We start from the raw sequence: 13,114 nt of genomic DNA, 5'->3' as shown, positions 1-13,114 counted from the left end.
GGTGACAAATATTTAACTTAGAAGAACCATTTGGCATATTTCTCTAGAACTCTTTAAAATAGGAACAGGGTCAACAAAACAGTTGCTTCTTTCATTTCCAAACTTCTTGTTTTTCTTTGCTATGTGTCCTCTGTGTTGTTCCCCATGGAGATGACTATGCTTTTAATTCTTTCTAAGCAAAAGACATCGGAAATGTTACCAAACTCGGTTGCCCCTTCCATTGCCAAAACAGCTAGTGATCTTTGGTTTAGGTGACTGGAACCTTTACTCTCAGAAGACAAGCATAACTGTGGACGTGTTGGTGAATCCAGACATCAAGCCACAAAGGATTGGCAAACTAAGACCTGATGCAAGGTAAACATGAAATATGTAATGGGATTTAGTGCCAATATTATGGTGCTGGAATGTTAAATGTTTTGCAAATGTACATATTATAAAGATTTTAAATGTCCAGTTCAAGGACAATAAGTTTATAGTAGAGGATGAATCTAAATAAAGATCTTCAGAGAGTTATATATCATTTGGTGCTGTTACATGACAAGTCCTGCAGCCTTTCCTGGATGTTATTCTCCTTATCTTTTGGATTGACTTTGTGTTCTGTGTCCAGTTCTTTCAGTGCAGACTTTGAAGTTGAGGAATATGGTTACTGTAGTGCCTTTAACTGCTGAAGCAATTATCCCAGATCCTCCTCCTCATAGTGACTTGAGTCTGTGTTTGCTTGAGCAGATGTTTCGTGTGGGAAGGTGACTGGAGAGCAGATGTTCTCCTGGCTTCACTTAAACAGGCAGACAGTGGCAATCCCATTAACCTTCTCTTAACTGTCAATGAACAGGTAAGAACTCCCTATCCAGGCATCTTATTTATGTGATCCTAACTGGCTCTTGGCCTTCTGTAGGATCATTTAAAACCTTGTTTTCTATACTCAGATTTGAAAAAGTTAATGTTCTTAATTTGTTGTTACATTCATATGCTGCCTTTTCACACTTATATCTCCTTCTCAGCTGCTCAACAGCACTCCCAACCACCCATTTCAGGCACCAGAACCCAGTCAGTCACCTGTTCTTCCAGAAGATATTATTCCTGGGTTGGATGAACCTTCTGAGGTAGGTTTAATGAACAGGAGGCTTTTAAAGCTTATAGCTGTTAATTTATCTGTTTGCATCTGTATAAAAGTATTATAATCTTCTGTTTACATCATGTATATAAGACCACCATGAACACCTACAATATGGCCAGGACAGCAGCTAATTTCCGAGCCAGTTGCGCCCGTACCTTGGGAAGTCAGACTTGGTCACGATGGTCCATGCTGTTTTTACATCTCGTATAGACTACTACAATGCGCTTTATGTGGGGTTGCCTTTGAAGACGGCCTGGAAGCTTGAATTAGTCCATCAGGCAGCAGCTAGATTCCTAATTAGTGCAACATTGCATCAGCTCCACTGGCTACTGGTTTGCTGCCGAGCCCCATTCAAAGTCCTGGTCTTGGCATATAAAGCCCTAAACGGTTCTGGTCCAACTTACCTGTCCAAACGCATCTCCTCCTATGAGCAAACAAGAGCTTTAAGATCAGCTGGGGAGGCCCTGCTCTCAGTCCTATCACCTTTGCAAGTGTGCTTGGTGGGGACGAGAGACAGGGCCTCCTCTGTGGTGTCCCCCTGGTTGTGGAATTCCCTCCCAAGTGAGGGCCCATCTCATCTGGTTTTCAGAAAAAAAGGTAAAGACATGGCTTTGTACACAAGCATTTGCAGAATGAATCATTACGGTGTAGACGTAATCTGAATAAGGATTAAGAGCAAGGATTATAGATAATTGGAATCGTGCACTTTGTATGTTTTAATCTTTTATTATTCTATGTGTTTTATTGTTTAACTGTTTTAACTGTTTTTAGTGTATGGGATTGGTTTTATGACTATGTTTTAAGTGGCATTGAATCTTGCTGGTGTTGCAAGCCGCCTTGAGTGCCCCTACGGGGGTGAGAAAGGTGGGGTATAAATGAAGCAAATAAATTACACAGATAGATGACAAATGTATGGGTTGTGCTAATTTAGACTGTAGAAATGAGGGGGCTGGAAAGATGTCATATCTGTCATAACGAGAAGAATTTGATATAAGCCTTCCTGCGCTTATTCCAAGCATGTGAGGGTATATGTCTATTTCGAGAGCAAAAAAAAAAAAAGTGCTGCAACACCAATAATCTGAAATATACCTCCTTCAATTCTACCTTTCCAGTCTGTTTGCAGGGTTGCTCAAATTAATAGAACTAGAATAGTTGCTCAAAGGCCGTGGCTTTGATGTTTCCACATTTTAACTTTTAGAAGATTCTTGTAGGGAAAATGAATGCCCTGAGCTCCTTTGGACCATAGTAGAGGCCCATCTAGTTCACTGCCCTGCTTCCCACAGTAGATCATTCATATGTTTTATGTAATTATGATGTTGTTGTTTATTGTTTGCATTTTCGGTTTTATTCTGCTGTAATTTGTTGTTTGGGCTTGGCCTCAGGTAAGCCGCCCCGAGCCCCCACTGGGGAGATGGTGGCGGGGTATAAATAAAGATCATCATCATCATCATCATCATCATCAGCTTCTGGGAAGCCCATGAACAGTGTAAAACAGTTTGGGTAACCCATGCAAAACTCAAAATGTATGCCTCAGTGAGCCTCTTTTGATAGGAACATTCATTTTCCTTGAATGATTTCCAGACTAATTCTATTTTGTTTTCTATGTGGCAGTCTAAAAGTCATATTTCAGCAAAACCTCTTAAAGACACTGTGGTTGAAAAGAAGTTCTCTGCACTGGGAGAAGACCCAGAGGTGCTGCCTGTTCCAGAAATACCTACAGTTCAGCTGGAATCTGAGACCGGGAATAAAACTTGTCTACCTAACTCAGTTCAGCTAAATAAGACTAGGAGGGCTCTCTTTGAACACTGTGCATCTGAAAGACATCAGGAATCTGAAGGTAAATCAGTCCAGAATAATAAGTATGAGAGCCACTTCTGAAGACCAAATTTAGTTTATTGCATATAGTAGAAGAAATGGATTCTACAATCTCCTGTTCCATTGATGGGGTACTTATATTCCAGTACATGTCCTGAGTTACAATTCATAGAATCAGAAAGTTGGAAGAGACCTCATGGGCCATCCAGTCCACCCCCTGCCAAGAAGCAAGAAAATCACATTCAAAGCACCCCCAACAGATGGCCATCCAACCTGTGTTTAAAAGCCTCCAAATAAGGAGCCTCCACCACACTCTGGGACAGAGAGTTCCACTGCTGAACAGCTCTCGCCATTAGGAAGTTCTTCCTCATGTTCAGGTGGAATCCCCTTTCCTGTTGTTTGAAGCCATTGTTTCGCATCCTAGTCTCCGAGGCAGCAGAAAACAAGCTTGCTCCCTCCTCTCTATGACTTCCCCTCACATATTTATACATGGCCATCATGTCTCTTCTCAGCCTTCTCTTCTGCAGGGTAAACATGCCCAGCTCTTTAAGCCGCTCCTCATAAGGCTTGTTCTCTAGACCCATGATCATTTTAGTTGATCTCCTCTGGACACATTCCAGCTTGTCAACATCTTCCTTCAATTGTGGTGCCCAGAAGTGGACACAGTATGATTCCAAGTGTGACCTGACCAAAGCAGAATAGAGGGGTAGCATGACTTCCCAGGATCTAGACGCTATACTCCTATTTTTGCAGGCCAAAATCCCATTGGCTTTTTTAGCTGCCACCTGACATTGTTGGCTCATGTTTAATTTGTTGTCCACGAGGACTCCAAGATCTTTTTCACACGTACTGCTGTCGAGCCAAGCGAGTGGAATACTTTGCATTTGTCCCTATTAAACACCATTTTGTTAGTTTTGGCCCATCGCTCTAATCTATTAAGATTGTTTTGAATTATGCTCCTGTCTTCTGGAGCTATCCCTCCCAATTTGGTGTCATCTGCAATTCATTTTGTATTATGTTATCACTTTGCCCACTTTAAAAAAATGTGGCACATAGTGGGATGTTTTGAATGATAATGCAGGTAGAATGCGGATTTTGCATTTAATTTATCTGCTCCCTTTTTCCTGCACCTGTAAAATGAATTCAATAAAATAGCTGATGCATGCCATAACATCAATAGTGCTTATGTTTCGCATGTCCTTTATGGGGGCCTCCTCCAATTTGTTTTTAACATCCTGGCAGAGTATATTTGGAAATACATGGATCTGAAGTTAAGAGATACTGCTTTAGTTTAAGATAAAGTAGTAAATCTAATGTTTCTGAAGTGTTTATCTATTTTAGACTTTTTGATTTTTTGAGTACCTCTATTTGCATATATGTACATAATGAACTATCTTGGAGATGAGATGCAACACTAAATTGGACATTCATTCACACTTTGTGTGCACTGAATAATCACAAAGCAAAGGTGTCATGTGGCTGATTCTGGATTTTGGAATATTTTGGATTTTGGGTAAGAGATATTCAGCCTATATAAGTGCATGGCTCTGAAAGGAAACCTGATACTGGAACAGTAATTTCTGCATGTTCTCTCCACAGACTTGGAGGTTAAAGAATTACAAGGTAAATGTGTGTGCTGACCATTTTGTTGATTTTCAGTGGGCTCCTAGTACGCCCCAATCCCAATTTTTGGAAAGTTATGTGCAGAATTGCAACTCAGATTCCATGCTTGTAAGTATTGTCCTTTCCAAGATATTTTAAAGACACTACTACACATGACATAGTATTGTGAACATGGAAAATAGAAGACATTTGATCAACATTTCATAAATAAATAATTTAATTTGTACTACAACATTGGCATTATGTGCAAATGTTGCTTTTGGGACTTAAGAAAAACGTTTAAAGGTGTGGTAAAACCAGTTCTGGGAATTTTTTAGATTACAAACATAGTGCTAAAATGGTAGCCATGGATAAGAAGTTTCTTTAAAAAGACACAATTTAAATTAATGCCATAATGCAATTTCATTAAAACAATCTTGGAAAATGTTGCACTTCCAAATCAGGCAGTAAAAAATATTAATGCCAATTACAAGATCTCATCTTCTTGTCCAGAGGGGTTTGCCTTTCCTTTCCTCTGGCACCAAGAGATTGTGACTTGCCTGAGTTCACCACTCATGGCTGAGTGGGGATTCAAATCATGGTCTCCAGGATCTGAGCGCAATGCTCAAATGTACCATGCTGGCTTTCTCCTGAATTACTCATCCACAAGGGGTAGATTGAGATGATGTTTGTTTTGCTAACTTGTGTACTACTTTCCTTCTGTAGTGTGTCCAAGCCCTCGATGGTGTCATGCCATGTGTCTGAGTGATCCTGAAACTGCAGTTTTGTTTGGTGGAGAAGGGACCAATCAACAGTTTTGCAAAGATGCCTTCTGGAAATTGGAAATTGGTGAGGTGCTCTTGTTCTTACAGTGGTGTATTTGTGTTTGTATCTGCAAGATATGGATTAGAGGGGAAATTAGTGGAATTTGTGAGATGGAAAAGGTACTCCTTAAGAGAGCATCTGTCATGCTTGTCAATTTTCATTGAAAAATAACTGGATTAAACTAGTGTTGCAGAATTTTTAATCTGGTTGGTAGGGGAAGTGAATAATGTGTTGTCAGTATTTTATTTCTCGCTTATGTCTTCTGCTCCTGATTTTGTAGACAACGACTTCTGGTTCCCCATGGATTTACGGCAACAAGACTCCCTGCCACGATGTTCCCGGGGTCACAGTGCAACCTTTGATCCAGACACAAAACGCATCTACATCTTTGGGGGGATGAGGGAAGGGAAGCGCTATAGCAGCATCTATATCCTGGACACAACCTCCTGGAAGTGGCTTCATGTGTCCGTGAGTTGTAAGAGAAACAAAGCACTGGGGACTAAAAAGAAGAGTTATTTGGTTTGCTGTGAGCATGTAGACCCCTCTTCTTTATGTCCTTCCATCTTGGCCCCTTTCTTTTGTAAGTATGTATTGCACAAGTATGGAATAGTACCTCACACCCATGCAGATGAAGTGGGGATTACATTTGGAACAGGTGCCATCTGAGATCTATTGGAAAAGTTGGAGGAGCTGGTGGAATCCTTCTGTGAATGTCCTCCAGAGGAGAATACACACTATCCTGCCCTTTGCTTGCTATACTAAGTCAGTTTAATAGACCATGACTACATTAAAACTGGAGATCTCTTTTTCAGGCTAAAGGGAAAGTGCCGACATTGGTCCACCACAGTGCAACTATCTATCGCAAAGAGCTGTTTGTCTTTGGAGGAGCCTTGCCTAAAATGTCATCCTTGGAGACTGGAGCCTGCAGTAATGCACTCTTCATTTTCAACCCAGAATATGAAATCTGGTATCAGCCCATTATTGAGGGGGAGAAGCCTTTGCACAGGTTTGGGTGAGGCACTTTTGCTTTCAAAATTCAGAAATAACTGGAGAAGAGAATGCTGGTTTAGGTGCCGAGTTCTTGGTCTTTCCCCTCATCTGGCGACCTCTCTCCTGCTTTTTTCCTTTCTTTTTTATTTCTTTGCCAGCTGGAAGTACCTAATGAGTGATTCCTTGGGCAGTTATTATTGCATCCTTTCTTTCCTGTAAGGGGACCCTAAGAAGACAGCCTGTTGTAAACTGCTGTTAAACCTTATCTGGAATTTGGAAATCCAAAATGGGTGACTGAGATAGTGGTGTTTCCACCTCTTTAGAATTTTCTATGGACATTGCATTCGAACTCGGCCATATGAAACTTGAAAATTATTCTACAATATAAGTTAGGCTATATCCCTATTCCACCAAAAGAAGAGATGACTATGGCTTGTTGTCTAATATAAGCAGCAGACAGTTCCAGCTTTATCACCAAATTTGTCGATTCTATCCATCTCCCATTTCATTCCTTATATGTCATATCCCTCTTTTTTCGTAACTTCTAGAATCACTTTTGGGGGCATGCAATAGTGAGAAGGAAAGCAGCACTGGTTTTAAAATCAAAAGCATTATTGGTTAAAAATGAGTATTCTAGATCAGGAGGGTGGGTTGCAGAAAAAGATAACAATAGAAAAACCAAGTTACTTGAGCAACTTCCCTATAATGAACAAATACAATGCCGGTGGAGTGACAAGAGTTATTTAAATGTGGTATGGGAAAAGTGCACATGGAGAAGTGTTCCTTGATTCCTCAAAGGGTCTTCCAGGGAAGTTAAAACAATAAATGTGCAACACAGTGCACAGTTAAAATATGGAATTTGACACCACAAGATGCCAATGTATTAGATGCCAATGTATGGGCATGTGCAGATTTAAAAGAGATTAGAAACATTCATTGAGAAAAAGGTTAACAATTGTTGATTGCCTCTCAATAAGAGTTACTGGAGTCAAAAGCAGAAGGCTGCAATTGCATTGGTGTCTTACTTGTGGGCATCTGTTGCTCATTATGGGAACAGAACTCTAAACAAGACATACTTTTGGTCTTATCTAGTGTTATGTTTTTTATGATAAGGCTGTGTAGTTTTTGATTTAGTTTTCCGAATCACCTTAAAAAGATGTGTGTTATGGTTGTTTTTAGAAGATAGAAGGTAGATTTGAAGTTTGTTGGTCCAAATTTATATGCTCCTAGTATTATTATTATTATTATTATTATTATTATTGTAACAATAATAATAATATCCTACTTTTTTTCTCTAAAAAGAGTTATATACATTCTTTAAATTAGACTTTGATAGGGGTAGAGGTACAAGGAAATCTGATTCTTCTGATGACTTGTATCCTTTTGCCTTAACCCAAAATAAATCTTCGAGCATCTATTCAGGCTATCATGTGTTGATTTCTTGTTGCATTTCTCCTTTCTACAGTAAATATTTTATTTCCAGGATGATCCTTCTGTTGGAGAGAACAACTTTCTCAAGCCAACTCTATTAGATGTTTTGTCTGTTTATAATGTATTGTTTATTTCCCGAAGTGTATGTCTTCTTTGGTTTGCAGATTTCTTAACTCTATGTACTTGAGACAGTGGGAGGGGCTGCAGATCATGTGACTGGTTCAGTGACTGTTTAAAATGCAGTTTAAAAGGATGACAGTTGAGGAATGACAGTTGAGACTTGAGTCAGTTTGAATAAGAAGTCAGTGTAAGAAGTTGAGGAATGCCTGTTAAGGCTTGAGTCCCTTGGAATTAGACTGTTATGAAAAGATAGCTGCACATTGCAATATAGTTTTGGAGAGCCTGATAAAGACTATAAGTTAAAGATACAAACTGAAACATGTTAAAGTTTAACCTGACAAGAAATGTGCCTGTATATTTAAATGCATGAAGTTGTGAGTAAAACAAACATTTTATTTTAAAGAAGTCTACTTGAATCTTTGCTTTGAGAACTTTGAATAGAAACAAGATATTTATGTGCCCAGTGATCATCCATTGGCCAATAAACTAAAGGAACATTTCTGAAACTTTGCTACCCAATAGGTTATGAGTCCCAATATCTTCAGATTAGAATCTTGTTCTCAAAAATTATCACAACTAACTAGTTTGCCAAAAATGTTCACTAGAATTTTACTGCTGTCATAGGCTGGCCACTGGTCAAAGGACATTTAATAGAATGCCAAGCTTGCAAACTTTGTTTTTTTTTAAATACAATACAACTGTTTGGTTCGCCCCTGACACGATAAATAAATAAATAGGCTGGCCAGACACTTAGCATTTTTCCATCATAAATCTTGCTAACAGAATTAATACTCAGTTAGCAAGATCATTCTGAGAGTTCTCCAACTGCTATTGCAATTGGTGCACCAGGGGAAATTGTAAAAAATTGCCAGACCCAGACGAGCTATTTAGTTTTAACTGTAATGCTTCAGACTTTTATTCATTCTCTTCTGCTTCCTAGCCATTCAGCTACTTTACTCAGGAGTAAACTGGTCATATTTGGGGGCCAGAGGACTTCTACATATCTGAATGACACCCACATCCTGGATCTAGGTGAGCAACCAATTGTGTTTCAATTCTTCAGCACTGCATAGATTTGGAAGAGTTTTGAATCCAGTTTGGTAGGCAAATATATTCTAGTGCAGGGCCCCCAAACTAAGACTTATGGACTGTATGCAGCCCTCGGAGGTCATTGACCCAGCCTCCGCCCTAAACTTTAGACTTAGGTTTGCCTCAACTCTGAGATGACTTGAAGGCGCATAAATACAACAACCCTAATTAACTAATAGTCATCTCATCAGCCAAAAGCAGGCCCATGTTTCCCATTGAAATATTGGTAAGTTTATGTTGGTGAAAATTGTTTTAAACACTGCAATGTTTTTCCATTGTTTATGCATTACAAATAAAGTATGTGCAGCGTGAATAGGAATTTGGTCATTTTTTTTTCAAACTATAGTCCACCTCCCTCCCAACAGTTTGAGGTACCATGAACTGGCCCTCCTGCTTAAAAAGATGGAGGTCCCCTGTTCTAGCGCCTGATGGGGATAGAAAGAGAAGACTGATCCACAGCAACACATTGGATATTGATGTAAGGAAGACCCTGTACAAAATAAGTGGAACAGTAAATGTATCAAGATTTTGGAAAGGATAAGGAAAAATAGCTGCTATGAGATTACAGCAGTATTACAGAATTTATTGCTAGACAGAATGTAATAAGAGACTTGGCATATTTGGGTTGTAATAAACTGCTAGAGCTCCTTTCCAGAAAAGCAGCTGTTGCAGCCAACTTTCGTCCTTATGTTGGTGTTTTGAACATTAACTTCCAGAATTTCTGATTATTGGCTAACCTGTTTGGGAGACCCTTTATTAACACTCAACACCAAGCAGAGTGGTCCAGAGAATCGAAGGATCTTAAGACCTGTGGCACTTGGATAGTTTTCCAGTCAGTTTTTTGGGAAACATTTTTCTATCCTGACTTTTTATTTTTATTTCAAAGTTAAAATTAAGTGTTGGCGGCTGCTCCCAGACTCTGGAAGTCTGTCATGATCTCTATCTCATGCTATCCAACAATCCACCTTTCTGACACAGAGAACATGGCCCCAATGGCCAAAAGGGAGGACAGGACATATGAACCAGCTATAAAAAGTCAGTTGCCCCAAGGGTGGGGGAAAGTGGGCTCTGGAATATGGAAATGGGTTAGCTCCCGGCTCCAGGACTCTTGAATAATTTATGATATTGTAGCTAGGCCTATAAACAGGCAGTAGTGTGAGAATCTTGTATTCCGAACAATACAGACATTGGTATCTGCAGCCCTTGTGCGTCTCTTTCAGAGAAGACTGATCCACAGCAACACAAGTTGGAACTGAGAAACCTTACAAAGTCCCTCCCCAGAGAAACCCTGCTTGCCTTTAGCATACCTCTGCCATCAGGCCTTTAGGGAATGATGAGAGGTGAACTACTGGGGATGGTGTGAGTGGGATTTTGGGGAGCCGTGCAGTTTTTAACTGCAATTTCATTTGTATTTTTACTGTATTTTAATGTTTTTATGCTTCAAGATATGGAAGATTTGATTATTTTAAATATTTTTATCCACTTGCCCTGTTTTTAATTTGCATTGTGTTGTGTTACTGTTAGTGTTACTATACCGGGAGAAATGCGGGATAGAAATAAAGTACATAAATAAATAGCAACAGGTACAAGTATTATATTTGAAAAATAATAGATTTCTTGTGACTAAAAGTTAGCACACACTGATTGAAGAATAGGCTTTTATGGATTAAAATCTGCTTCATTAGAGACATGAAGTAACATCAGTTGGGTTTTATATGTGTACATGGGAGCATATATTTTTATTCAATGCTAATCAAGCTGGCCAATTGCAACATTCACACTTGCCTCAAGCAGACAAGAATTCTTTCTCCCACGCTGGACATTCCAGATATATAAACCCCACTTGCCTAGTTTCCAACAGACCTCACAACCTCTGAGGATTTATTTGTCATGTCAGGACAACCAGTCAAATTACCATTGAGGATGCCTGGCATAGATGTGTGTGAAATGTCAGGAGAGAATGCTTCTGGAACATGGCCATGCAGCCCACAAAAGTCACAGCAACCCATATATTTTATCGCCATTTTACCTTCCTGCACTCCTGCTCATAACCTTTATATTTTAAATGCGAAAATCTTTTAATGCCTGTGATGCATTCTTTACATTTGAATTATGTCCCATTCTTTAAAAACTCCAATATCTTTCAGGTTTCATGGAGTACTCCTCAGTTCCTTTTCTGTCTGGACTACCATGTGCTCGCAGGTAAAAGTAGGTCATGGGATCTACAGTGGATAATATGGGATGTACAGTGGGTCATGGGATGTACAGTGGATAATACTAGTTCTGTAGGGAGAAGTTGTTCTTGATGTTGTCAGACATGGGGTGGTATCTCAGAGGTTTAGGCTGTTCTGGTGGTATAGCTTTCAAGTCACTGCACTGTTTTTAGAAATGTCTGTTAGTTGCCAAGGGAAAATATAACAAGCATTTACTAAGTGGAACTTTAGCTATAGAGATATTCTTCTCCAAAGGTTTCAAAATATTGGCCAAATAGCCATCTGTTGGCACTGCTTTTGTCTTCCTGCAATGCAGAATGGGGTTGGATTGAATGCCTCTTGTGGTCAATTCCAACTCTATGATGTAATTACTTTTTCATAGGGCTTATCATAGAATCATAGAGTTGGCTTATCATAGAATCATAGAGTTGGCTTATCATAGAATCATAGAGCTGCCAAGAAGCATGGAAATTGCATTCAAAGTATTATGATGACACTCATATTACACTCTTCTTCCAGTTTCCATGCTGCCATTCCAGTATCGGATCAAAAAGTACTAATAAGTGGGGGCTGCAATGCCAAAGGTGCATTCCAGGATGCATTCATCTTTAACCTGGGTAAGGTAATGGAGTCCTATCACAGTAGGGCTCTCTCAAACTCTAAAAGTGGTTTGCTGGCATCCACTAGCTGTTTCCCCTCGATTGGTTGCAGGTACTTTGACTTGGAACACAATCAAGCATGGAGACCTTTGCTCCGTTCCCCGGGCAGGCCACACACTTCTCAATTTGACCTACGCTCATCTGACAGATGTGGATAAGGAGAACCAGGGGAAGCATAACCTGTGTGCAGTATTGGTCTTTGGCGGGTCTGACTGTGCCGGCAAGTTCTACAACAGTACCAGTAAGCTCCAGCTAGACCTGGAGGAGGTGAAAGGGGTCCCTTAAGTGTCCATTCTGAACTACTGGAAATTCTATAACAGGATGGAGAACAGGAAGAAGAGAAGGACTTTGGGCTTCTAAAGATGGAGGTAGGGGAAGGAAAGACTGAGATTGAAAAAACAGTGATAATCACTTTGATAATCCTTATTGGAGACACAAAGTGAGTTACCAAAAGGTCTGACAGATTGAGCTTTTTTTTGAACTTATTTTTTGTCATTTTAATAGTTTTTTGCAATCTCACTATTGCAAAGTATTGCATCTCTAAATGCCTCTAAATCTCTAAATGCCTCTAGAACATGGCTCTATAGCCCGAAAAAACCCACAAGAACCTAGTGATTCCAGCCATGAAAGCCTTCGACAATATATTGCATCTCTCTCTAATCATAGGTGTAGGATAGCAAAGGGCTAGGATCATGGCAAATTTGAAAGACCATTATCCAATCCTAGATTGGTAATTTCTCAGCTCTTCACTTTGTGTTTAAAAAAGGGAGAAGCCTCCAGAAAATGAATGGTAAATACTCCACACCAAATTTAAATAAAGGGAGAAGCCTTCAGAAAATGAATGGTAAATATGCCACTCCAAATTTAAGAGTATCAAGGCTAGTAATATTGGACATAGCTAGGAAATCCTTAAGTCTGACTTTCTTTAATAAGTGCCTGTTCTTCTTCATGTTCATCTTCTGTTTCTCCCTAGTCTCCTTTCCTAAGTCTTTACCACCTGCCAGTTCAAAGATATCTGCATTTGCGTAAGATTGCACACCACATTGTTAATAAAGCATGCAAAGTAGTGTTGACTTGATTATTAAATGACAGCAAAGAGTAGCAAGCACACTTTCAGAAACTACCATGATCTTGTAAATAAACAGAATTTAAGTAGGTCAATGGTTCATTTGATTTCTGTACATAACTTTTTCTTACAGTTCTGAAGAAAGGTGTGCTTGCCTTTCCAAAGGGAAAAAAAAAGACTACAACTC

The 13,114-nt window shown here is 39.5% G+C and overlaps 1 protein-coding gene across 1 annotated transcript; it reads left to right on the top strand.

The window, feature by feature from the left end:
- The first annotated feature begins 2,494 nt into the window (after positions 1-2,494).
- On the top strand, positions 2,495-12,427 carry LOC132764057 (rab9 effector protein with kelch motifs-like). Its single transcript, XM_067462897.1, has 8 exons — positions 2,495-4,555; positions 5,261-5,383; positions 5,640-5,827; positions 6,172-6,371; positions 8,841-8,932; positions 11,137-11,191; positions 11,722-11,819; positions 11,914-12,427. The coding sequence occupies exons 2-8, from the start codon at positions 5,290-5,292 to the stop codon at positions 12,144-12,146; spliced, it is 960 nt and encodes a 319-aa protein (XP_067318998.1). The 5' UTR covers positions 2,495-4,555; positions 5,261-5,289; the 3' UTR covers positions 12,147-12,427.
- Positions 12,428-13,114: the final 687 nt, after the last annotated feature.

Source organism: Anolis sagrei, chromosome 1, assembly GCF_037176765.1.
Source record: "Anolis sagrei isolate rAnoSag1 chromosome 1, rAnoSag1.mat, whole genome shotgun sequence".
Taxonomy (NCBI): domain Eukaryota; kingdom Metazoa; phylum Chordata; class Lepidosauria; order Squamata; family Dactyloidae; genus Anolis; species Anolis sagrei.
This window is presented reverse-complemented; position numbering and strand designations above follow the sequence as displayed.